Source organism: Phyllobates terribilis, unplaced genomic scaffold (genome assembly GCF_046119375.1).
Source record: "Phyllobates terribilis strain yellow unplaced genomic scaffold, ASM4611937v1 Scaffold_11__3_contigs__length_659146591, whole genome shotgun sequence".
NCBI lineage: Eukaryota > Metazoa > Chordata > Amphibia > Anura > Dendrobatidae > Phyllobates > Phyllobates terribilis.
Window position 1 is genome coordinate 306,987,626 of NW_027362771.1, and position 27,525 is coordinate 307,015,150.

The 27,525-nt window shown below is 44.2% G+C and overlaps 1 protein-coding gene across 1 annotated transcript in view; it reads left to right on the forward strand.

Annotated features, from left to right (window-relative positions):
• Nucleotides 1-27,080, forward strand: part of LOC141167259 (uncharacterized) — a 705,047-nt gene extending 677,967 nt beyond the window's left edge. The window contains exons 96-99 of the mRNA XM_073654695.1: nt 4,086-4,121; nt 13,698-13,889; nt 15,025-15,096; nt 26,905-27,080. Coding sequence (XP_073510796.1) covers nt 4,086-4,121; nt 13,698-13,889; nt 15,025-15,096; nt 26,905-27,080 — 476 coding nt within the window. The remainder of the gene's footprint in view (nt 1-4,085; nt 4,122-13,697; nt 13,890-15,024; nt 15,097-26,904) is intronic.
• The last annotated feature ends 445 nt before the right edge of the window (nt 27,081-27,525 follow it).

The window sequence follows — 27,525 nt, forward strand, 5'->3', positions numbered from 1 at the left end:
CTTCTCTCTCTCTCTCTGGCCGTTCCCACCAGGGATCCACCTATGTCCGGCTCCCTCGGGTCTCTTGGTGGTTGAACCTTCTCTGGCTTCCCTGACCCTATGCTCGGTGTGCCATTCTGGTGGATTTGGTGAGGGTCGTGGCAAATCTTGCCCACGACCTCCGGTTCCTGCTAAGGTTTGCTTTGGCCTCCGCCAGCTTGGGATCCGGTACCCTTTTGCCGACCCTTCACCCTTTTGTCCTTATTCTGGGATCTTGGGGTCCCCTCTCGTCCTGCTCCTCTGGGTCCCTCTTCCTTCTCCTCTCCTGGAGTTACTGCTGACTCTCTGACTGACTGACTCTGTCCTAAGATGGTGCCCACCTTATATACTCCCTCTATGTGTGAGTTCAGGTGACCAGCACCCAATGAGCTCCTACATTTACCCAGACTACTCCCCCTATCTGCCCCTACACTACTGGGATGTTCCACCCCCCTCCCACTCCAGCCAGGGACAGACGCTGTTGTACCTGCACATATACTGGTGGGAGTACCGTCGATCTGTCCCCCGGAAATGGGATGTATGTAGTGCATGCAGCCTACTGAGCTCAGTTCCACACTCCATCCTTACCCGGGAGTGGAATACCACACCTCTGGAGTGAGGTGCAATACCCCTGTAGCAGCCGAATCCTCAGGGTGCTACAAAAGCATAGCAATGCTAGTGTAACACATAAAGTTTAGAGCCAGAATTTAGTGGATACAACAGGAAAAGCTCCTGCCATTTATATCAAATGTAACTGTAATACTCTCATTACCCAAGGGAGATAAACGTTGGTTTTCCCAGCCTAATGTATGTTGGTGTATCTTTTTATGTTAGAAAGATTAGCATAGTAGACAACTCTATTTAATATAAGTAAAAAAAAAATCTTAGACCACGACACACATTCTATACTGATTCTATTTCATTTTTTCACTTACTGAATGCGCCAGTTATGCTAATTACAGTAGTATGTAAACATTGTATTTAATATATCTGGTCACAAAGCAATATCAGTCTACATGCAGTAATATGTAAGTTTTCACATGTTTAGAAAATGTTTTCCTGTTCACTATGTCACTGACTTTCCCTTTCCTTCTTCCTTCCAGCATGCACAGGTGAGTAAAGGAAATGCAGTTTTCAGGTAAAAATAGAGATGTTGACTATGAAAAAAGCCTGTTCATTATGTCCTGAAAACATATTGCAGGCAGCCAGTTGTGTGAGAACAGCTGAAGCCATTGCAGCAGCCATTCATTTCTCCATTCATTTTTGGCCCAGCCACTACATGGGATCAGACAGATTTCTTAGGCAGACGTCATCGGCTGCCTGCTCCATTCTGATAAAGTTATGCCTTAATCTTTATTTAGTTTTAAGCCCGCGTTGGTTCAGTCTCTTCCAGCCTGACTGAGGCACTTAGGATTCTGACACCAATATGTTTCTGACTACCATAGCAACCATAATTTCTCCACGCCGTATGTAAAGCATCGAATAGTGCCTTTTTAAAGATTTGAAAAATGAATGAAATGTTTTCTTTGTAATAATCCTTATTTGTTGGAATTTTTTAATATAAAACATAGGAATGTATCAGTTTCTGACTTGTTACATTTTTGCCACGGGTCAAACGTATATATTATTTTCTAACAGTAAAGGAAAAGCTGCAATGTTTCACTATATATTACATATGTTGTTATTGTGCATTTAGTTTCATTTAAAATACATTTGTATATTACTAGTAGGAACTGTGATAATTCATATTTTTTCAATTTATACTGTATGTGACTAATGGCTTGTCTATGCATGCTTACCATTTTCATGTATTAATATGCAATTCATCTTTACTATTTAGTAATATTATTTGTATATATGCTTGTTTTTTGTGCTTTTTGCTCATTTGCTTTACCCTATGTTATTGCCTTACCAATCTCTCCTATCTTGGCTGCTAGCTTGTTTTGTTTGGCACATCAATGCAGATGGCACAAGCAGCCCAGGTAGCAATCTTCATTGGGTCCAGTAAATTCTATGATGGCTTCATTAGGTACAAATTATTGAACAGCCATCACTGAATCCTCTTTCTCCTCATAGTTGAGGGTCTGGAAGTGATAGTGCACTTTTCTGTATCCCGAATGATTATACTATTCCCGTATAGGTGGTGATCCTCTATCACAATCATCTGCTACCACATTTAGATTTTACTTTAAACCTTTAATCCCTTTTAGATATATGTTTAGAATTGTTTCTGCCCCCTTATGACGTGTGTCATATCCCCCCTCAACACCGTAGCCCGCACCTTTCCGGACACATGTCAGCTGATCTATACAGCTGACATGTGACCGCAACAGCTGCGGGTGGAATCGCGATCCACCCGTGGCAGTTAACCAGATAAATGCCACTGCCAATCTCTGACAGCAGCATTTAACTCGCGCTTCCGGGAAGCACGTCATTGGCCCCGCCCATTGGCGATTCCGTCACTTGATCACAGGTCGTCGATGTGTTGGCATGACAACCCGGGGTCTGCAGGAGACCCCTGTGGTTGTCACTGCCGAATTGCTAGGAGCACCGCCCAGCGGACGGCGCTCATAGTAAGTGAGCGAATATGCTACACACAGGCGATCTGATCATCTCCTGTGTGTAATACAGAAGATCAGACAAGTGAAGCTTCTAGTCTCTCAAGGAGACTATTGAAACAAGCAAAAAGTAAAAAAAATGTTTTTAAAAATATAAAAAAAAAAAAAGTTTAAATCACCCCCCTTTCGCCCCATTCAAAATAAAACAATTAAAAAAAAACACATAAACATATGGAATGGAATAAAATGTAATTTTTTATTGCTTCCAAACCACACGGATCCTTTGTTCATTTTTTGTACATTCACCTCATTCATTCAGAGGTCAACGGAGTAGGATTCGGGCATCCCGAAGTGGGAGCTGCCTTGTATTTGGTATACACGGTGAGGCTTTTTCTACTTTTTTTCCCTGTGATTACACATATTTGGTATCGTCGCTTTCAGAATCGCCTGATCTATCAATATAGAAAAGAATTAATCCTATCTATAAACGGCGTAACGGAAAACAAATTCAAAACTCCAGAATTATGTTTTTTTGGTCACCACAACATTGCAATACAGTGCAATAACGGGAGATTTAAACATCAGATCAACCCCAAAATGGTATCAATAAAAACGTCAGCTCGGCATGCAAAAAATAAGCCCTCACCCAGCCCCAGATCCCGAAAAATGGAGACTCTACGGGTCTCAGAAAATGGCGCCATATTTTTTTTTTTTTAGCAAACTTTGGATTTTTTTTCACCACTTAAATAAAAAAGAACCTATACATGTTTGGTGTCTATGAACTCGTAATGACCTGGAGAATAATAATGGCAGGTCAGTTGTAGCATTCAATGAACGTGATAAAAAAAAAAAAAAAAAAACTGTGGAATTGCACTTTGTTTGCAATTTCACCGCACTTGAAATTTTTTTTCCCGTTTTCCAGTACAAGATATGGTAAAACCAGTGATGTCGTTCAAAAGTACAACTTGTCCCGCAAAAAATAAGCCCTCACACGGCCATATTGACCGAAAAATAAAAAAGTTATGGCTCTGGGAAGAAGGGGAGAAAAAAACGAAAACGCAAAAACGGCCTATCACTTAGTTGCTATGATTGGCTTTTTGAGAATGTGACAATGTATCTCCTCTGCAATAAAACGTTTGACGCAACTAATAGTACGTCTATTTGCTCCTATAAACGAGACATGCTATATTTGTTTTTATAGAAGGTACTACTTATAGTTTACTTTATTTTAGTTCTATATAGTGTTGGACTGACAGATGAAATGTTCCACGGCAAAAGTTAGCACTAACATTGCCATTAAGCATCACAACTGTGCTTTACTACTCTATGTTGTTCATGGCTGTAAGCAATGCCAGCCTCACCTCCCCGAATAACTAATATTTAAAAGCTGCCAGTGCTGTATAACACACGCTTTAGGTAAAAAGGATAAACTGCAGCATTTAAATATGTGAACCATTACCCTTTTACTTTTTGTTTTATTTTTACATTTCAATCCACATCATACCACAGCAGCACAAAACAGAATAAGTGACCAAGCTCAAAGTGGTGAGTTCTAACAGTTACACAAGTCTCCAATAACTGCATGTCTTGTGTTTTAGTTCTCAACTCACTGGAGGGCCTAGATGTAATGCAAATGTGCACTTTATGATAACAAAGTTACATTCAATTTCTTTGTTACTTGTCCAATGCATCTAAAATAGAAAAATGAAGTTATTTTCCAAAGAGTCTTTTAAAATATTCTACCATTTTGTGTTTACAGCTGGGAAGATTTACTTAAAGGGAATCTGTCACCAAGTTTTTGCCACCTAATCTGATGGCAGCGTAATGTAGAGACAGAGACCCTGATTCCAGCCATGTGTCACTTACTGGGTTTCTTAGTGTAGTTTTGATAAAATCACTGATTTATCAGAAGGAGATTATCACTATAGGACTAGTAAACCTGCTGCTTGGTAGTCCTCCATATTCATGAGCTCTGTATAACCCTGCCCCAATCATTAATTGACAGCTCTCTGTGTACACTGTACATGGGCTGAAAGCTGTCAATCAGTGGCGCGGACGGTTTAGTCAGAGAACTGCTAGATCTGCAGAAGAAAAACAGTGATTTATCAAAATGACAGCAAGCAGCTCAGTTAATAACACATCACTGGAATCAGGGTCTCTACCCCTACAGTGGCATGTAAAAGTTTGGGCACCCCTGGTCAAAATTACTGCTATTGTCAACAGTTAAAGGAGTTGTCCACTACTTTTTAAGATTCCCCCAATGTATTAACCCGGTGATTATAAGACTTTTTGTAATTACCTTTGGTAGTCTTTATTGCCTATGAGCGGCACTATTCTTGGCCGCTCACAGGCATCACTTGACCCCCGGCTGCATCCGGCTCTGACATCCGCTGATGTCACGTCAAGTTCTGCTGCAACCGGGTGTGACATCAGTGCTGTCCCCCCCGCCCACAGCCCAGCATCCACCGTGGGGACCGCATCACTGCTGTCACGCCTCACTGACGAGACATCAGAGGGGGGTCACATGATGCCTGTGAGCGGCCGAGGATATGGCCGCTCACAGGCAATAAAGACTACCAAAAGTAATTACAAAAAGTCTTATAATCACAGGGTTAATACATTGGGGCAATCTTAAAAAGTTGTGGACAACTTCTTTAAGTAAGTTGAAGATGAAATGATCTCTAAAAGGCCAAAAGTTAAAGATGACACATTTCCTTTGTATTTTAGGCAAAAAAAATATATATTTTAATCTTTTATATTTTAAAAATTACAAATTACTGCTATTTTGAGGTCTAGCCACAGATTTTGATCGATGTTCAGATCAGTGGACTGTGAGGGCCATTGTAAAACCTTCAGCTTGCGACTTTTGAGGTAGTATATTGTGGACTTTATCTTGTGTTTAGGATCATTATCCATTTGTAGAAGCCATCCTCTTTTCAACTTCAGCTTTTTTATAAATGGTGTTATGTCTGCATCAAGAATTTTCTGAAATTTCATTGAATCCATTCTTCCCTCTACCCGTGAAATGTTCCCTGTGTCATTGGCTGCAACACAACCCCAAAGCATGATTAACCCACACCCATGCTTAATGGTTGGCGAGATGTTCTTTTCCTGAAATTCTGTGCCCTTTTATCTGCGCACATACCTTTGATCATTATGGCCAAAGAGATCTATTTTAACTTCATCTGTCCACAGGGCTTTTTTCCAAAATGCTTCAGGCTTGTTTATGTAACATACCTGGCGGCGTCCTTGCATGGTGGTCCATCTCCCACTGTGCAAGAGCGCGCACTTGATCTCCAATCCAGAATGTCTCTCTGGCTTCCCTCCTTGCTGTCTGTTTGTCTGTTTTGGCTGCATAGGGCGACGCCTGCTGAACTTCCTGTTTCTTGTACCTGCTGCGGACACGCCCCTGTTGCACCTTCAGCCTATTGCTGTCCATCTTTGGGTATTTATACCACCTTCTTCCTCAAGATGGCGCCTGAGCATTGTGTCCTGTCAGTCGGCTTTTTGTCTCTGACATGCCAGGTCCTATCCTGTTTTCCAGTTCTGTGTCTGAACTGTGGTCTGTTCTTGTAAACACGCTTCTTGCCTGTTCTTTCGCCTTCTAGGGGCCGTATTCCTAGATCTGCCTGTCTGTGCCTTGCGGTATCTGTTCCCGTCTGAACAGAGTCCTGTTTGTGTCCCTGCCTTGCGGTATCTGTTCCTGTCTGAACTGAGTCCTGTCTATTTCTCCTGTCTTGCAGTATCAGTTCCCGTGTCTGAACTGAGTCCTGTCTATGTCTCCTGCCTTGCGGTATCAGTTCCTGTGTCTGAACTGAGTCCTGTCTGTGTACTCTTGCCTGCTGCCTTTCCTGGAGGCTGTATTTCCAGGCCTGTCTGAACACGCTCCGAGCCTGTTCCTCCCGCCTTCTAGGGGCCGATTACCTAGATCCGTTCCTGTATCTTGTCTGTCCTGTCTGAACACGCTCCTTGCCTGTTTGTCCCGCCTCTCTGGGGGCCGTATTCCCAGACCCGCTCCTGTATCCCGCTGCAGTGTCGGTCTCTTCCGTAAACTCAGTTCCAGTCTGAACTCTCTCCTATCCTTTACCTGTTTTGCCTCTATGTCCGTTCCTTTCCATTTTCTGCAGAGTCTGTACTCATACCTAACTCCTGCTTGTTGTCTCTGTACTCCCGTTTGTGAGTTTGTGGTCCACTTGCTACTTCACTGCAAATACCCTGTGGGTATCTGGCTCTGCCTTTCCCTTCCTGTCTGTTCCGTGTGAACAGAGCCCTGTCCGTCCTGCTCTGACTCCTTGCTCACTGCTCCGGCAGCCTTGCTCCGCTCTGACCCTTTTGCTCACTGCTCCGGCAGCCTTGCTCCGCTCTGACCCTTTTGCTCACTGCTCCGGCAGTCCTGTCCTGCCCTGCTTCTGCCCGCTGCTCCGGCAGTCCTGTCCTGCCCTGCTTCTGCCCGCTGCTCCGGCAGTCCTGTCCTGCCCTGCTTCTGCCCGCTGCTCCGGCAGTCCTGTCCTGCCCTGCTTCTGCCCGCTGCTCCGGCAGTCCTGTCCTGCCCTGCTTCTGCCCGCTGCTCCGGCAGTCCTGTCCTGCCCTGCTTCTGCCCGCTGCTCCGGCAGTCCTGTCCTGCCCTGCTTGTGCTCGCTGCTCCTGCAGCCCCGTCCTGCTCTGTTCTTGCCCACCGCTTCGGGCCTTCACTCTCTGCTGTGGTTGTCTACCGCATCTGCGGTTCTGTGACCCAGTCTGTACTGGGTCTTAACCTTTCTGTGCTCCAGCCCGTCCTTTCGGCCAGTACCTCCCTGCCTGCATACTCGCCTGTATCCACCCATCTGCATACCTGCCGTGTTTGCTTACATCCACCAGTCTGTGCCAGCCTAACCTGCCTGTTCCAGTAATCCCAGTGTGGGTCAACCCCCGTGTCCGGAGTTTGACCTGGAGTAGCACCTGGTCCCTCTGCCCGGTTTCTCCCTGGTGCACTGGCGTCGTATGCCGTCGTGCCACCTTGGTCGGATCGGCCAGATACTTAGTCACGCCCCTCCAGGCACTCTCCGGTCCATGGTCCAGTGGAACCACAACACCCGCACACGCCAGTCAGTCCGGGCGTGTGCATAACAGCATGCTCAGGCCATGGTTCCCGTTGAGCCCCACGGCCTTCGCTCTCTGAGAAGTTTTCCAGCGAATACATGCATTAAAAATAAATAAATAAATAAAAAAATTTTTTTTTTTCTCAGCTGAATTCCAGGCGAATTACGCACCCGTCCAGATGTATCTATCTGCTCTCGTTCCTGCAGATCCGCCACGTTACTATGGGGATCCAAGACAAAGTCGTGCATTTGTGGAGCAATGCATGCTACACTTCAAGTTCTACCCTCTATGTTTTCCCACCGATCGGGTTAAGGTGGCATTCATTATGTCTTACCTGACGGGTGATGCCTTGGAATGGATCAACCCCCTATATGAAACACAGGATCCGATCCTCCTGGACCTAATGGCCTTCCTGGTGGCCTTTCTAATGGTCTTCGATGATCCTAACCCGGAGGCTCCTGCTGAAGCTTCACCTCCCAATATCCCGGAGCAGCCCCGATGGGTAATGTGTGTGGGTAGCGCAATAGTCCTCCAGCCCAATGAGACTACTGCCCACCCAGAATCCTCACAGGGTGACTACGCTTTCCGGAATACTTCTCCCAACCTCAAGAGGCAGTCCAGACGTGCTAGACGTAGAGGCAAGCCGTCACGCCAGGGTCTGTTCTCCCTGAGACCTCCTGACCCCAACCTTGAAGTCCCTACTGAAGCTTCATCTCCCTGTATCCCGGAGAAGCCCCAACGGGTAATGTGCGTGGGTAGTGCTCCGGTTCTCCTGCCTGAAGAGACTTCTGCCCATCCAGACTCCACACAGGAGAACTTCCTGCACCCGGCATCAGATGCTTCACCCACTTTAACCGGTGTGCATGTCCAAGGATGCTCCAAAGCTGTGGTTACCTTTGAGTCTGTGCACCTCTACTACCTGGCGGAGGACCCCCTGTTGCCTCCTGAATCCTCCGGGATACCACTCGATGACAAATGGAGAGAGACTTCTCTACACTCGGTACTCGATACTTTGTCCGCTTCATCCTGTGAGCCTGACAATCGGTACCCCAAAGTGGTAGTTACCCCCGAGTCTCTACACCCCTCCGACCAGGCGGAGGACCTCCAGTTGTCTCCAGAACCCTTCGGGGTGCCACCTGGTGGTGAATGGACAGAGACTTTCCTATATCCTGGATCTGATACCTCGCTTGCTTCGTCCAGTGAGTCCGACCTTGTGTACTCTGAAGCAGAGGTTACCCTTGAGTCTCTACACCCCTCTGACCAGGCGGAGGACCTCCAGTTGTCTCCAGAACCCTTCGGGGTGCCACCTGGTGGTGAATGGACAGAGACTTTCCTATACTCGGTACCCGATACCTCGCCTGCTTCCTCCAGTGAGTCCGACCTAGTGTACTCTGAAGCAGATGTTTTCTCTGAGCCTCTGCACTCTTCTGACCCGGCGGAGGACCTCCAGTTGTTTCCTGAATTCTCCGGGGTACCACCAGATAACAAAGAGACAGTGACTTTTCCTCATTACGTACCTGATAACCCGTCTATTTCTTCCTGTGAGCTTGACAAGATGTACCTCGAAGCAGAGATTACCCCCAAGTCTCTGTCCCCCTCCAACCCGGTGAAGGACTTCCAGTTGTCTCCTGTACCCTCTGGGGTGCCACCTGAAAATATGTGGAGAGAGACTTCCTTGTGTGCTGTTCCTGGTACTCCACCCGTTTCGTCTGTTGCTAAGGATGGCTGGATAGGAGGTAGCATCCTAGCTAACCAGATGGAATCAATTTTTCCTGTGGACAGTGGAAGTGATCTCCTTGAAGTGAACGACTGGTCCTCAAATTCCCTGCGGAAGATTCTGGCAGGCCTGAAGAAGAGGGGGCGTAAGGGGGGGGGTACTGTAACATACCTGGCGGCGTCCTTGCATGGTGGTCCATCTCCCACTGTGCAAGAGCGCGCACTTGATCTCCAGTCCAGAATGTCTCTCTGGCTTCCCTCCTTGCTGTCTGTTTGTCTGTTTTGGCTGCATAGGGCGACGCCCGCTGAACTTCCTGTTTCTTGTACCTGCTGCGGACACGCCCCTGTTGCACCTTCAGCCTATTGCTGTCCATCTTTGGGTATTTATACCACCTTCTTCCTCAAGATGGCGCCTGAGCATTGTGTCCTGTCAGTCGGCTTTTTGTCTCTGACATGCCAGGTCCTATCCTGTTTTCCAGTTCTGTGTCTGAACTGTGGTCTGTTCTTGTGAACACGCTTCTTGCCTGTTCTTTCGCCTTCTAGGGGCCGTATTCCTAGATCTGCCTGTCTCTGCCTTGCGGTATCTGTTCCCGTCTGAACAGAGTCCTGTTTGTGTCTCTGCCTTGCGGTATCTGTTCCCGTCTGAACAGAGTCCTGTTTGTGTCCCTGCCTTGCGGTATCTGTTCCTGTCTGAACTGAGTCCTGTCTATTTCTCCTGTCTTGCAGTATCAGTTCCCGTGTCTGAACTGAGTCCTGTCTATGTCTCCTGCCTTGCGGTATCAGTTCCCGTGTCTGAACTGAGTCCTGTCTGTGTACTCTTGCCTGCTGCCTTTCCTGGAGGCTGTATTTCCAGGCCTGTCTGAACACGCTCCGAGCCTGTTCCTCCCGCCTTCTAGGGGCCGATTACCTAGATCCATTCCTGTATCTTGTCTGTCCTGTCTGAACACGCTCCTTGCCTGTTCGTCCCGCCTCTCTGGGGGCCGTATTCCCAGACCCGCTCCTGTATCCCGCTGCAGTGTCGGTCTCTTCCGTACACTCAGTTCCAGTCTGAACTCTCTCCTATCCTTTACCTGTTTTGCCTCTATGTCCGTTCCTTTCCTTTTTCTGCAGAGTCTGTACTCGTACCTAACTCCTGCTTGTTGTCTCTGTACTCCCGTTTGTGAGTTTGTGGTCCACTTGCTACTTCACTGCAAATACCCTGTGGGTATCTGGCTCTGCCTTTCCCTTCCTGTCTGTTCCGTGTGAACAGAGCCCTGTCCGTCCTGCTCTGACTCCTTGCTCACTGCTCCGGCAGCCTTGCTCCGCTCTGACCCTTTTGCTCACTGCTCCGGCAGCCTTGCTCCGTTCTGACCCTTTTGCTCACTGCTCCGGCAGTCCTGTCCTGCCCTGCTTCTGCCCGCTGCTCCGGCAGTCCTGTCCTGCCCTGCTTCTGCCCGCTGCTCCGGCAGTCCTGTCCTGCCCTGCTTCTGCCCACTGCTCCGGCAGTCCTGTCCTGCCCTGCTTCTGCCCGCTGCTCCGGCAGTCCTGTCCTGCCCTGCTTGTGCTCGCTGCTCCTGCAGCCCCGTCCTGCTCTGTTCTTGCCCACCGCTTCGGGCGTTCCCTCTCTGCTGTGGTTGTCTACCGTATCTGCGGTTCTGTGACCCAGTCTGTACTGGGTCTTAACCTTTCTGTGCTCCAGCCCGTCCTTTCGGCCAGTACCTCCCTGCCTGCATACTCGCCTGTATCCACCCATCTGCATACCTGCCATGTTTGCTTACATCCACCAGTCTGTGCCAGCCTAACCTGCCTGTTCCAGTAATCCCAGTGTGGGTCAACCCCCGTGTCCGGAGTTTGACCTGGAGTAGCACCTGGTCCCTCTGCCCGGTTTCTCCCTGGTGCACTGGCGTCGTATGCCGTCGTGCCACCTTGGTCGGATCGGCCAGATACTTAGTCACGCCCCTCCAGGCACTCTCCGGTCCATGGTCCAGTGGAACCACAACACCCGCACACGCCAGTCAGTCCGGGCGTGTGCATAACAGTTTAGACGTTCTTTTGCATACTTCTGACTCTAAATTTTTAGTGAATACGCATGAGAGGTTTTCTTCTAATGAATCTTCTGTGAAGGCCATATTTGTGCAGGTGAACAGTAGAACAATGTACCACAACTCCAGAGTCTGCTAAAGCTATCTGAAGGTCTTTTGCAGTCAAGCGGGGGTTCTGATTTGCCTCTCTAGCAATCCTACGAGCATCTCTTACTGAAATTTTGCTTGGTCTTCCAGACCTTATCTTGACCTCCACTGTTCCTGTAAACTGCCATTTCTTAATTACATTTCGAACTGAGGAAAGGGCAACTTGATAGAAAAGCACTATCTTCTTATAACCTTCTCTTGCTTTGTGGGCCTTCACCATTTTAATTTTCAGAGTGCTAAGCAGCTGCTTAGAAGAACCCATGGCTGCTGTTTTTGGCAAAAGGTTAGAGGTCTGAAACCTTTGTCAAAGTTATCTGATTACACAAATCTCCAAGGGTGGCCAAACTTTTGCATCGGCCAATTTTCCTTTTTGTAATTTTTAAAATGTAAAAGATGAAAATATAGCTTTATTTTTGCCTAAAATACAAAGGAAACGTGTTATCTTTAACTTTAGGCCTTTTAGATATCATTTCATCTTCAATTTGCTTAACTGTTCGCAATAGCCGTAATTTTAACCAGGGGGCCCAAACTTTTACATGCCACTGTACATCATGCTGCTCTCAGATGGGGCAGCAAAAACCTGGTAACAGATTCCCTTTAAGGTCAGTGTTTCTTATGCCAATCCTAAGCAAAAGAGTGCTGGAGTTAAATTTGACAAATTAATAAAAGCACACACCTAATAAATTTGCTGCATCTTAGACTGTCTGGGCACCACATTGTGAAATCTACACCAGCTATGAGCTGTCATAGTTTTCCACTATTATTAAAGCCAATTTTAGGGTTACGGTAACTTATAGGTAATCCATTTGGCTGCAGGTGTCCATTTGGCTGCACCTATTTTTTAAAAAACATGTCGGGGTGGCATTACAAGCACAGACAGTCACTGATTTTGGTGAAAGTATGAATTGTTAAAAAAATTGCAACATTCTAGCTCAGCTCTGCATAAATTCCCAATTTCAGCTGTCCCTTAATTCTTCCAAACATACCAGTGAATATTACCAAGAAGTACTAAATGTACAGATACATCCCCAACTTACCCAGTACAGTATATGTACAGAAACAGTTATTAACCTTTTCATATGCATCAAAATCCATTCACAGATAGCACAGACTTGTGAGCAGGAATTGTAAAATTCCAACTGATGTCACTGACACAGATTAAAAACTTGCAATTTAACATTATGTGTGAACAGAGAGATAAATCCATTGCGTGTAAAAGCAGAATTTCACTACTTTCAAGAACACATGATAGTCGACATTACTTATGGATATCTACATTTCTGTACCTTGTCACAGTGAGATTTTAAATGATAATTTTAAGCTCTGGAAATAACTGTGGTCTTATACAATTCCTAGGGAAAATTACACTTATCTCTCTGCCTTAATCAGTGTGGAAATGAGGTTCATTAACTTAAGTATCAACAGTGATGTCTAAAGCTATCTACGTATCAGCAGCCATCACATTATGAATACAATTTAAAATCATCCAAGAATCACTATTAAAAAAAACTTTTACATTTACAACAAAACATAGGATACCCATTTTTTTTTTTTGTTAAACATAACATTTAAATTATCATTTATCACTACATTAAAATGTAATGGCTGTGTACGACCCCTGGGTAAGGAATTATAATATGACACAACATTGACTGCTTCTCCCCTGCTTCTCTGGTTGACGACGTTGGAGCTAGCACTGTCAATCAATTAAATAGGGGAGGAGATTTAGTACGGTATTGACTGGGGGATGGTGCTTCTGATCACTCATGGTGCCCTGAACATCTAATTTACATATTACATCACAGATTGTTTCCTTAAAAAGTAGCTCAAGGAATTTGGAACTAACTATAGGTATGCTTATTCTTAGGGAATGCTGCCCTACATGGAGATGTGCATATTTCACAACTTCATTTAATAATGCTTTTCTTATTTTACTACTTTTATTTATTTTCCGCTATACATATATATGTAAATCTTCTTGCATATATATATATATATATATATATATATATATATATATATATATATATATATAGATATATTATTTTTTTCATTTTAATCTATTTCTTCTTAGTCTACTGTATATCTTCATTCTAAAGTTTGTACCTAGAAATGCATGTAATGAATAACTAATACTGTGGGCTTAATGTCTCCACAGGCAAGGAGTTCCAACTGATCATTAAGTCTTCACACCCAGATGAAGGATATGAAGGCCATGATAAATTAGATGACAAAGTGACTGAGTCTCCTGAAGATATTGTGGCTGAAAATAAAACACAAGCTCCCTATTGGAATGAAACACTGATCACAACACATTCTCCGAGCACCACAACACAGCAGATCCAAGAAGGTACTTTATAGCTACAGTATCCCACTATGGCTTTATTTACACATCAGTATTTTTTATCAGTATTTCATCAGTATTGTATGCCAAAACCAGGAGTGTCTCCAAAACATGTGTCAATCTTTCAATTATAGTTTTTTTCTGTAAGTTGCACTCCTGGTTTTAGCATACAAACACTGATACAAAATATTGACCAAATACCAACATGTGAACAAGCCCTAACACTGGTATTTAGAAAATGTAGGAAATTCTATTTACAATTTGTAGTAAAATGTGCATGTTTTATAATGCATCTCATATAATCTCAGTCTTTTGCATAGCATTTGTACCCATATACTTTAGTGTGGAAAAACAGCAACAACTGCTGACTTACAAGTCAAGCCAAAACTAATGATTATAATAATAATGTTTTCTCTAAGTAAAGCCATTAATTAATCAGAATAGTTGATTCTTTCAAGTCTTAGGCTACGTTGCCACGATAAGTTTTTGGTGAGTTTTTTACGCTGCGTATTTTAAAAAAGATTCAAGTTACCTATTTTTATTTAGTGGATGCAGAAATGGTGCAGAAAATCTGCAACGTCAAAAACTCACCAAAAACTCATTGTTGGAACGTAGCCTTATTCATGCTATGGCTTATTTTAATTCCCTTTTCAGAACCTTTTAAAGGGAATCAGTCACCAGGTTTCTGCTACCTCATGTGAGAGCAGCATAATGTAGGGAAAGAGACCCGGATTCCAGAGATGTGTCACTTAGTTTACTGGGTGGAGCAGTTGTGATACAATCAGTGTTTTCTCTGCTGTAGATGTAGCTGTGCTCACAAAGCTAACCATACCCACACCACTGATTAGCAGCTTTCTATGAACATTGTTTATTTACAGTAAGCTGCTAATCATTGCTCGTGACGAGGTTGGACCAGGAGGCATGCAGGTAGCTAGTCCAGAAGTGATAATCTCCTGCTGATAAAACACTGTTTGTATTAAACAGCACACAGCCTAGTAAGTTACACATTGCTGAAATCAGTGTATAAGCTCCTACCTCATGCTGCCTTTAGATTACATAGCAAAATCCTGGTGACATAGTCTCTTTAAGTGATAATCAATGCTAAATGGGCATTTAACTCACTGAATTCTTCCGATTATAGTTTTTACATCCACAGAAGGAATTAATGAAGAAGACGTAAGAAGGAAACGTCATTCTGGAATAATGTCTGAAGGTAACCAGTAATTGACAGACCTTTAATAATATAGTAATAAAATATTCCCCAAGAATGATAGGTTCCATGATGTTTGCAGCAGATAAAATGAATTATGTTGTAGCGCATACTGTATCAAACATTATTGCGAGTTATATTTATTCCCTTTATGTTGACTAGGTGTTTATAAGTCTAATGGGCATGAAATCATTGTAGGCAGATGAAGTGCATCCTTATTTAGATACTAGGTAATAATGCAGCAGAAAATAAGCAGGGAAATGACAAGTGACTGATACTGTTCATACAGTAAGTAAAATTAGAATAAGACAGTAAATTTATAGTATAGGAAGCAAACAACAACATTAAAAGAAGGTTGGAGCATCATTTCATATGGCTTGTTATTTATTGTTCTGTGTCATAAGGGTTAATCAGATTTCACTATGATTAGTTTATCATACACATAGCAATAAACAAATATGCAGATCTCATAAAAGCATTTGCAACTTATAACCAACTCTCAAATTGATACATACTTCTTGCATGTATTGTGGGAATACATTTCTTTTATACCAAAAGGCTAACACATAGGGTCTTGGATGAGTTTTCCAAGAGCTTTTGAAGCCAGAGCTCCTCTAAAGTCTCTTAGTTAACATGCATACTAAGTGGAGGCTCAGTGGTTAGCACTGTTGCTGTGCAGCGTTGGGGTCCTGGGTTCAAATCACCAGCCAGAACTGTCGCCCCAATAAATAGGGACTCCAAGGCCCACTTAATGGCCAAGCACTCCTTCTCTACCATGCTATCATTTTTCTCTGCCAGAGTAAGTTTCCTGCTCAAGTAGGTAACCAGATTTTCTTCTCCGTTCACCTCTTGCAACAGAACCGCTCCTAGCCCTACCTCAGAGGCGTCTGTTTGCATGATAAACCCATTCCTAAAGTTGAGATTGATAAGGATGGGCTCTCCGCACAGTGCCAACTTCATGGACTGAAAAACGTCCTCCAACTGAGGATTCCACCGGACCACGACAGATTTCTGTCCCTTTAAGAGCTTGGTCAGTGGTACCGATCTCCCAGCAAAATTAGATATAAACCATCTATAATATCCAATGATATCGAGGAACGCTCTCACTGGTTTGGTAGTAAGAGGCTGGGGCCAGTTCTGAATGGCTTCAATTTTATTTATTTGGGGTTTGATAATCCCAGAGCCAATCACGTACCCAAAATACCGGGCTTCCTTAAGACCTATAGCACATTTTTTGGATTCAACGTCAAGCCCGCGGCTCTGAGAGAATCCCCTACCATTTCCACCTGAAACAAGTGGGTATGCCAGTCGTTACTATAGATGATGATATCATCTAAGCACACAGACGCATATTTCTGATGGGGCTCTAACACTATGTCCATCAGCTTCTGAAATGTGGCAGGGCCCCATATAACTCAAAAGGAATGATGACATAGTGATAGAGACCCACTGGGGTAACAAAGGCAGTTTTCTTTGGCCAACTCTCTGAGGCACCTGCCATTAACTCTTTTTTAGATCAAGTGTCGTGAAGTACTGTCCCTGTCCTAGTCTCTCAATCAGCTCATCCACCTGGGGCATTGCATAATGGTCAAATTTTGACACCTTATTCAATTTCCGAAAATCGTTACAGAACCATAACAATCCATCCGGCTTCTAAATCAGTACAATCGGACTAGCCCACTCACTTCGACTCCTCAATGACTCCTAACTGGAGCATCTTCTTTACCTCTTCCGAGATGGCTTGCCTCTGGTACGCGGTACAGTTTCATACACACCCTTATCTGAGGCTCGGTGACAATGTTATGCCGGATCCCATATGTCCGACCGGGCAGTTCTGAGAATAAGTCTGTATTCTACTGCCCTAATTTCTGAGCCTCTCTTCGCTGCTGTTTCGAGAGACTTTCGCTAATCTTTACCTCACTCGCAGCCTCTTCATGGGCCTGTGTCAGAGGGACTGGAGTCACCTCTGTAACCATACATTCCCGGTTTTTCCATGCCTTTAATAGATTGACATAGTAAATTTGCTTGGTTTTCCTCTTCCCGGGCTGATACACCCTGTAGTTCACCTCCCCATTTTTTTCCCGGACTTCATATGGGCCTTGCCACGTGGCTAAGAACTTACTTTCTGTGGTGGGTGTCAAAACCAACACTCTGTCCCTTGAAAGTTTAAAGGACCTATCTGTGGCTTTTGTATTGTAACCTCAGCTCTGAGCTGCTTGGGCATTCAAGAGATATGACTTTACGATAGGCGTTATGGTGCCTACTCGCAACGTGCTCTATAACACTTATGAGGGACGGGCTCCTGTTCCCATGTCTCTTTGGCAATGTCCAGCAGGCCCCTGGGATGTCAACCATCTAATAGTTTGAATGGAGAGAATTCTTTGGGAGACTGCGATACCTCCTGGATTGCGAACATTAGATACGGCAACAACATATCCCAGTCCTTCCCATCTTTAGCTACCACTTTTTTTAACATAGATTTTAAGATCTTATTAGATTTTTCTACTAGACCATCTGTCTGTGGGTGGTAGACTGATGTGTGCAACTGTTTGATCTGGAGCAGCTTACACAATTCTTTAGTGATCTTGGACATAAAAGGAGTACCCTGATCCGAAAGGCGGCAGAACATGACAAACAGCTCCCGGGCAGTTTCGCTGAGGTATGATGAAGAGAAATCGCCTCCAGATAACGAGTGTCATAATCCACTACGACCAATATGTGTTGGTGGCCGTGGGCTGATTTCTCTATTGGCCCTACCAGATCCATAGGAATCTGCTCAGAAAGTACCCTTATAACAAGCAGAGGAACCAGTGGACGGAAGTTTGCTGTGGGTGCGGTCAGCTGACACCACGGGGCGATTCCCAAAACCTTTGAACCTCTGTATAAACCCCGGGCCAAAAGAACGGCTGCAGAATACTCCCAGATGACCTCACAATACGTGTTTGTGGACTATCTCAAGTACCTCCCCGCTGTATGTTTGGGGCACTACTAGCTGATCTATTGTCACGCCAGGTGTGAATGCAATACAGGAGGGAAAGGTAAAGGGAGCCCAGACACTAGGGAAAGGGGAAGTGGTGCCCTCCTAAACTGGACTAGCGTCACCCTGTCTTCCCCTATCGTCCCTGTCGCTGATCACGAGCCTCACCCTACTAGCCCTGGCGTAAGGCTACAACTGTGGGTGGAAGTAGATGAGCACTAGTCAACCTCCGCTAGCACTTTAAAGACAAAAGGGGAAGACAACACAGGGGAATTACAACTTAGCTTTAGAAGAAACTCCAAAAGGGCACACGGCCTCAAGACTCCAAAGAGGATGTGATGCTACTTCAGCCAAGCTCCAAGAAGGAATGAGTATAACCAGCGATGCCCACCTAGAGAGACCAGGTATATATACACCAAGGCCAGAGGGAGGTAGTTGCTGGGTCCTAAAGACAACCTCCTATCTAGGAAGCTGTCTGCAATGCCAAATGTGGAGATCTCCTACATGCCACTGCAGGGCGACTGTCTGTCACCTCCGACACACCCGTCACAGTACCCCCCCTCTATGAGTGGCCTCCGGACACTCAGGACCGGGTTTCTCAGGAAAAGAGGTGTGAAAAGAGTGAATCAATCTGGGAGCGTTCACCTCTGATGCTGAAACCCACATCCTCTCCTCTGGACCATAGCCGTTCCAGTACACCAAGTATTGTAGAGAACGATGTTGGAGACGAGAATCTACAATCCTCGAAATCTTGAACTCCAGGTTACCATCAACCATTACTGGGGGCAGTGGTAGAGGTGAGGGCTCAAGAGGTTCTGAGTACCTTTTGAGTAGGGACCTGTGCAACACATTATGGACCTTAAGGGCCCAAGGAAGTTCAAGACGAAATGCTTCTGGGTTAATGACGGCAGTTATTTTGTAGGGACCAATAAACCTAGGTCCCAGCTTCCAAGAAGGAACTTTCAATCTTATATTCTTGATAGACAACCACACAAAGTCATTCACATTCAGGTCCGGACCTGGCAAGCGTTTTTGTCATCCGTACGTTTATACCTATCACCCATGGTCTTTAAATTACACAGAACACCCTGTCATACCGAGGAGAGCGACAAAGCAAACCGTTCCTCTTCAGGAACTCCTTAAGCTCCACCCCCACTGAAGGTATCAAACTGTGGATGATAACCATATGCACCGAAGAACGGTGACTGGCCAGTGGATTCTTGACGATGACTATTGATGGCAATTCTGCCAGCGGTAAGTAGGATGCCCAATCCTCCTGATTTTCAGAGACAAAACACCTGAGGTATGTCTCCAAGTTCCGATTGACCCGCTCGGTCTGACCATTCGACTGAGGGTGGAAGGCAGAGGAAAAGGACAGCTGCACCCCCAGTCGAGAACAGAATGCCTTCCAGGACTTGGAAACAAACTGGGTCCCCCGATCAGACACCACATCGGAGGGAACCCCGTGAAGCTTCACAATCTCATTTTATGAACACCTGAGCAAGTATCTTAGCATTGGGAAGTGCAGGTAAAGCGCCGAAGTGAACCATTTTACTGAATCTATCTACTACTACCAAAACCACCGTTTTGCCTGCAGAAACCGCTAGGTCAGTAATAAAATCTATGGACAAGTGTGTCCATCGCCTGCTAGGGATAGGTAGCAGAAGAAGAGTACCAGGCGGACTGGTGTGCGAAACCTTTGAACGCGCACAAATACTACAAGCAGCTACGTGTTCAATTACATCCCGATGCAACCCCGGCCACCAAAAATGACGAGAGAGGAGGTCCGCGGTTGCCTTACCACCTGGATGTCCAGCAAGCACAGAGTTAAGATGTTGCTTGATTACTTCACGGTGCAGATCAGGTGGTACCAATAATTTTCCTGAAGAGCAGGAGGCAGGAGCGTCCCCCTGAGCCTCCAGCACCTCACCCTCCAGGTCAGGAAAAAGAGCCAAAAAAACTACCCCTTTCTGTAATATCGGGTAAGGGTTCTCATGGTCACCACCACCAGAGAAGCTCCGGGACAAAGCATCAGCCTTGACGTTTTTGACCCCTGGACGAAAAGTGACAACAAAATTGAACCTAGTAAAAAACAGGGACCATCTGGCTTGTCTAGGGTTGAGACGTTTAGCTGACTGGAAATATTACAGGTTCTTATGGTCAGTAATAACAGTAATAGGATGGACAGCCCCCTCCAACCAGCGTCGCCATTCCTTGAACGCCAATTTGATCGCCAAAAGTTCCCTATTACCCACGTCATAATTTCTCTCAGCTGAAGACAATTTTTTAGAAAAGAAGGCGCATTTACCAGGGGATGAACCCTGAGACAACACAGCCCCAACCCCGACATCCGAAGCATCGACCTCCACAATAAAGGGTTGAGAAACATCGGGTTGACTGAGTATAGGTGCAGTGGCAAAATGATTCCTTAAGGAAGTAAAAGCCTGGAGGGAAGCATCCGACCATTTTGAAAAATCAGACCCCTTCTTAGTCATGTCAGTAAGAGGTTTCACTACAACAGAGTAATTTTGGATGAATTTCCTGTAAAAATTAGTAAAGCCCAGAAAAGGTTGTAGGGCTTTCAGGTTCTCGGGACGTTCCCAGTCAAGGACTGCACGGATCTTCTCTGAATCCATCCGAAAACCTGAAGATGACAACAAGTACCCCAAAAACTGCATCTCCTGAACAGCGAAAACACATTTCTCTAGTTTGGCATAGAGTTTGTTATCCCTTAATATCTGGATCACCTGCTTAACATGCCCCTAATTGGTCTCAAAATCAGGTGAATAAACCAAAATATCATCCAGATAGACCACCACAAACCTCCCCACCAAATGATGAAAAATATCATTTCTGAAATGCTGGAATACTGCAGGTGCATTGGTCAAGCCAAAAGGCATAACCAGACTCTCGAAATGACCTTCCAGGGTATTGAACGCTGTCTTTCATTCATCCCCTTCTCTGATTCTAACCAGATTTTAGGCTCCCCTTAAATCCAACTTGGAGAAATCCTTAGCTTCCACAACCTGGCTGAACAAATCAGGAATCAGAGGAAGAGGGTATGGATCACGTATGGTAATTTGATTTAATTCCTGGAAATCTAAACAGGGATGTAGACCGCCATCTTTTTTCTTCACAAAGAAGAACCCTGCCGCCACGGGCGAAGATGAAGGTCTGATATGTCCCTTCTCCAGACTTTCCGCAATGAAATCCTTCATGGCTTGTCTCTCAGGGCCAGAAAGATTATACTGTCTGGACTTGGGTAATTTAGCTCCTGGGGTCAGGTTAATACGACAGTCATAAGCACGATGAGGAGGCAAATCCTGACACCCCTTCTCAGAAAAAATGTCCTCAAAACCAGACAGAAAAGCAGGCAGTATCTCCGCAGAGACAGCAGCAATGGAAACATTCAGACAGTTCTCATAGCAGTAATCTCCCCATTCAATAATCTCCTCGGCTTGCCAATCCACCAATTCATTATGTTTAACAAGCCAGGGGACACCTAAAACAATCGGAGTAGGGAGATTCTCCAAAACATAGCAAGGAATGATTTCACAATGAACTGGCCCACCCTCAGTTTCACATTATGTACAATCTGAGTAAATGCTTTCTGTGCAAGTAGCGCCGAGTCAACGGCAAAGATGGAAATAGGTTCAGCTAAAGCACAGCAAGCGAGACCATGAGTTTTCACAAACTCAGCATCAACCATGCTGACTCCGGCTCCACTGTCAACAAACACAGACATTTCTTCGATTTTACTCTCTAGCACCACCTCTGCAGCCATGACAAAGCGGGAACTGTAATTTGGCCACAAATGCACCCTTGTTTATTCAACTCCAGACTACCGAGAGTTAATCGAGTCTCTTTTTGTATAGGAATTGAAGGACAGGTCCCAACAAAGTGTCCTTTTTTCCCACAAAAAAAAAACTTATCCTTTTTTCTTGCGAATCTCCGGGGAGATGTATGATGTTGAGACACCCCCTAACTGCATAGGTTCCTCCACTTCCCCCAGTACTGGTTCACCCCCAGACCGCTTCCTTGGCAAAGGTACACAACCCCAACAAGAAGGCCCCGGAGAAGGAGGTCGCACCTGTCTATCCCGAGGGCGCCTATCCAGACATATGGCCAAAGACATGGCAGCCTCCAAGGACTGAGGGGTATCATATACAGCCAAGGCATCTTTCAACCTTTCTGTTAGCCCCTCACAAAATTGACTTTTAAGGGTTGAGTCATTCCATTTGGAATCTTTTGCCCATCTACAGAATTTCGAACTGAATGTTTCCACTGACCGAATCCCCTGCTGAAGGCGACATAGCTTAGACTCAGCCAAGACGACTCGGTCAGGGTTATCATAGATGAGGGCAAGAGCTCCAAAAAACCCCTCCAAAGATTGGAGACAAACCAAATTCTGCGGTAACACCCATGACTGAGGATCGCCCTGCAGTAGAGAGATCACAATACCAACCCGTTGCTCCTCATTACCAGAGGAGTAAGGACGAAGTTTGAAGTACAATTTGCATGCCTCCTTAAACACAAAAAACTTGTCCCTACCTCCTGAAAACCTGTCCGGGATGGCAACCTTGGGTTCAGGCTGGACAGGCCTACCTGCAGAGACCCCCACACTGGCGGCCTGTAACCGCTGCTGAACCTCACAGACACAGACAGCGGAACTGCTCTGCAAGCTCTGCAACTGATCCCTTACTAAAGCTGTCGCCGATCACGTGCCTCGCTCTGCTATCCCTGGCATATGGCTACGACTGGGGGTGGAAGGAGATGAGCACTAGTCATCCTCCGCTAGCACTTTAAAGACAAAAGGGGAAGACAACATAGGGGAATTACAACTTAGCTTTAGAAGAAACTCCAAAAGGGCACACGGCCTCAAGACTCCAAAGAGGACATGATGCTACTTCAGCCAAGCTCCAAGAAGGAATGAGTATAACCGGCGACACCCACCTAGAGAGACCAGGTATATATACACCCAGCGAGAGGGAGGTAGTAGCTGGGTCCTAAAGACAATCTCGTATGCCAAACGTGGAGATCTCCTACAGGCAACAGCAGGGCGACTGTCTGTCCCCTCCGACACACCTGTGACATCTATTATTTCGTGGCGGATTTTGTCCCATATGAAGTCCTGGGTCGCCACATAGTTCTCAATCAGGCTAACCACCTGATCTAGGTTATCCAGATCCCCTTGTCCCACCTAGGTCAAAGTACACCTTCTGGGTGTCTCCTATCAGGAATGGGGCCACTATTTCAGCCCATTAGAAAATTGGCAAGCTCTCCCACTCCGCTGTACATTCAAACACGGTGAGGAAAGCTTCCATATCATTCTCGGGATACATCTTTCTCAGTGCTGAACTGACTTTGTCATGGGTCTCAGGGTGAACCGGGGTTGGCAGTGGGGGCATCTATCGCAGGGCCACAATCTGTTGCAGAATCAGTTCGTTCATCTGCTGTTGCTGCTGATACTGCTGTTGCTGCTGCTGTTGGGTGCTGCTCCTGATGTTGCTGCCGAAACTGCAGCTTCTGCTGGGTGAGGACCAACTGCTTTAGTAGTTCCTCCATATTGTCCACGTGCCTGATTTGTAATTTTGCAGGCTTGATCACCAGCCTATACAAAACACTATTCCAAAGACATATACAGTACATATTGGCTAGAGATAACTGCATTATATCTCCCCATTTAGTAAGTATGGACAAAAATATGCAGTGGATCCCCAATCATGCAACCTAAACTTGGAATAAATCCAAATACCACATGCAAATATAAGAATAACAGCTTTATTGAAAAATATATAGATTAAAAATTAATTTGATAATCACAAGATATAAAAATTCAAGAGGAAAAGGATGAATCAGAAAATTATGGGCAGACATGGACCAGGATAATTTTGGAAATTATCCTGGTCCATGTGTGCCCATAATTTTCTGATTCGTCCTTTTCCTCTTGAATTTTTAAATCTTGTGATTATCAAATGAATTTTTAATCTATATATTTTTCAATAAAGAATGTTATTCTTATATTTGCATGTGGTATTTTGATCACCAGCCTGCAGTTTTCTTCGGGGTATGTCTCAATTCACGCAGCCCGGATTCTCCACCTTATATAAGGCAGAGGCGTTTCCACCAGTGAATTTAGTGAGACAATGACCCAGGCAAGTTAAGTAAAACGTCATCTATTGTTCAAATACTGCACAGATTAAATTGCTCACCTCCAGATCGCAGCCAGGAACATGTAAATAAAGTCAGTGCAGCTAGCACTTGCACCCCGTAAGGTTCTCGGGTGCTATCGTGTTTGCCCTTGTCGCTGGCTCTGGTCTGTGTTAGATTCAGCTCTGCTGAATGTGTAGTCCAAACACAAACTGACACACTCAAACCTTAACTGCAGGTTTAAATGAAAACCGTGGCCATGGTCCACTTGTAAGACCCGAATTGGAGGGAGAGAATCGTCCCACTACCATCCTACAGATCTTGCCAAAAATAAAAGCCCAAGACAGGTTTTCCTAAACTGACTTGGTCAAATAACTTGACCCAGTCCACACTTACTTAAATTTTGCATGGTAACCACAGCCATGGCTATGATTACAATGCACTCCAACGGTTCAGTGTGCTTCTAAACACATTCTGGGGCATGCATAACTGCCCTCGCATATGATTCTCCTCACTGTCTCACAGCACACAACGTCTTTTAGAAGACAACACACCCACCACGATTTCCGAGGTGGAGACATTTCAGGAAAACGGTGTTGGTGTTATTCCTGTAGTGTCTTTGCTGGAGTTCTATTTTTATATCTTTGTGACAGCACTGCTGTCAATGTCTTTTTTTGTAATGTAAACTTTTAAATAGGGAGTGGCTTCCAAGCCGAATGATCATGCTACTTTTTTAACCACTTTCTGGCATTTGAAGCCTGAAATGGTTAAATGAAGTGACAAAAGATAGAACATATGCACCGCAAGTTGTTTTTACATTCTTGTGCATTATGATCAATTTTCATAGAGGTTTTTTAGAGCTTTTGAATAGGAGGCAGATGTGCAATACCAAGATTCGGCCACTACCAGAAGGCGGCCAGCTCCACAAGTGAATACGTTCGGCAGGCAGTCGCCACCACCACCAGTAACAGTTGATCGACGGGGGTGCTGGGTGTCGGACCCCAGCCAAACAGACATTGATGACCTTTCCTAAGGATAGGTCATCAATCAAAAAGTAGCGGACAACTTAAGTGTACTTACTCACAAACAATGCGGGAATGCCGGTAGGACTATTAAAATAAATAGTCATCAAATACAAATTTACAAAATAATCACATGATGAATCACATGAAGGCTAAATTAAATAAAACTTTTTGAATATTAATTATTTAGTGCTGCAAATCCTGAATTATGACAATTCTTATATCTGCCACAAATTGTGTCATTTGGCCAGACTTATGGGGTCTGGATCACTAAGAACAAATCAATTTTAGGAAAGGGGTTAATAAGAGCACAAAACTGTTGTAACAGCTAAAAATATGTTTAAATCTATCAATGAGGGTTATATGTCTTGTGATAGAACGGCTACTCTGCTGCACATAGAGGTAGACACAGGAACAGTGTTTCTTTAAATCTTCCACTGGTTTTATTAAAAGTACTGCATAAAACCAGGGCAACGTTAGCAAAAACAAACACGGTCTTCCCAGCCTAACAGGAAAAAAAAAACATAACGTATGGCACAGTCCTTTGTTGCTAAGGGAAACCGCCCGCTTCAGGAAAAAAACACAGCCCAAGGTTTAGCTCTCCTTAACATGAGCGCCACAGCTCCAGAACTTGTACCATCAGGCCCTCCCCATACCAAATGCACCAAAAGGCTGGGAATTCATCCTCTGACCTCCTCCTTCTCTACAGGTGTTTAATCACGCTAGCACTAAAGATGGCTAATTAACCCCTTTCTATACTTCGTGTGCTGGAACACTTTTTTTATGTTTATATTACTGGAGCTAACAACCTCAGTGCTACACATCTCCCCTCCAGTACTTTGCTAGTGACTTTGTCACAGTGTGAACAATGCCACCTGACTTGGAAAATCTGTATTTCCTAAAAAAAATACGGTCTTCACAGGTGATTTGAATGAAAAGCAGAATTATTTAGAATAAAAGATACAATTAAAAAGGATAGATAAGGATAAAGAAAAAAAGATATATGTATACGGGATCCCTATGAATATGAGAGAGGGATCAGACCCATTGCAAAAGGGTGCAGTATTTAAATCCAAATTCGGACTCACAGCTTTTGAGTTTCTGCACATGCCGAAGCCAAAGAATGTTGATTAAACAATGCATAAGCAAAACATGAACAATTATTCGTTTTCAATAATAATTATGTCCGAAAAGACTTGTTTCTATGAGTACATCTTATCTGTAGAACAGCATCTTACAGAACATTCTGAGGATATCTGCAGGCTTAGCCTTGGTTTCTTTTATCTGAAACGAAACAGGATTTTATAATGCTTTGTATATAGCTGGCATATAAATAATATAACTTTTTGGCAAATTATGGATTATTTTCCTTATCGCACCATATAGGCCAAAATTCCACTATGCTAAAAATATCTCCAAAATATGAAAAAAAACAGATGGGCAAATTTAATGAATAAACTATTTTCAGTTGTTTTTCATTACACAGAATGAGAATGGAGTACATCCAATGTGCAAAGTAAAGAAAAATGATTTGTTTTTGGTGTATTTGGATCAAAATTAGGCTTTGCCTTGAAATTAATTACTCTGATAAAAATTATTTTAGGTTTAAGAAAATTTCATGTAAGCCAGTGACTTTCTAAGCTAAAATGTCTTTCATTGCAGGTCCTTGTTTGCAACCTATGGATGAAGGATTTTGTTCACAATATATTTTGCTTTGGTACTACCATTTGAAGGTTGATGAGTGCCGTCCATTTGTTTATGGTGGTTGTGGAGGAAACCATAATCGTTTTAAAAGTAAAGAGAAGTGTGAACGGAAGTGTAAAGCAAAAGCAGGTTAGAATTTTTGTAATCTCTCAAATAATAAAATATGCTCAAACTGCTGTAAGAAAAGGCAGCAGAAAATGTAAAGAATAAGAAAAATTCTGTGTGAAAGTTGACAGTAGTCTGTCATGATATAATATTTTAGACTTTACTAGTCATAGTCAATGTAACATACAATGTAATTGGTTTTTTATTATTTTTGCTCTTTTAAATGAAGAACAATAAACATTAAAATTCTGCTGTAACTTCTGATGTGTTGGAAAGAAAAACGCTGCCTAAAATACGCAAGTTCTTCTGAGTTTTTGTTGCATTCTGTCACATTTTTTGCAAGCATTTTTGTTGCAGATTTTTCCCTGCTCATTATTATGGCTGAAACCTGCAGAAAAAACAGCTGCAAGAAATGACACACTGCAGATTTAAATCTGCTGCAAATCTGCAAGGAAAAAATAAGCAACGTCTGCA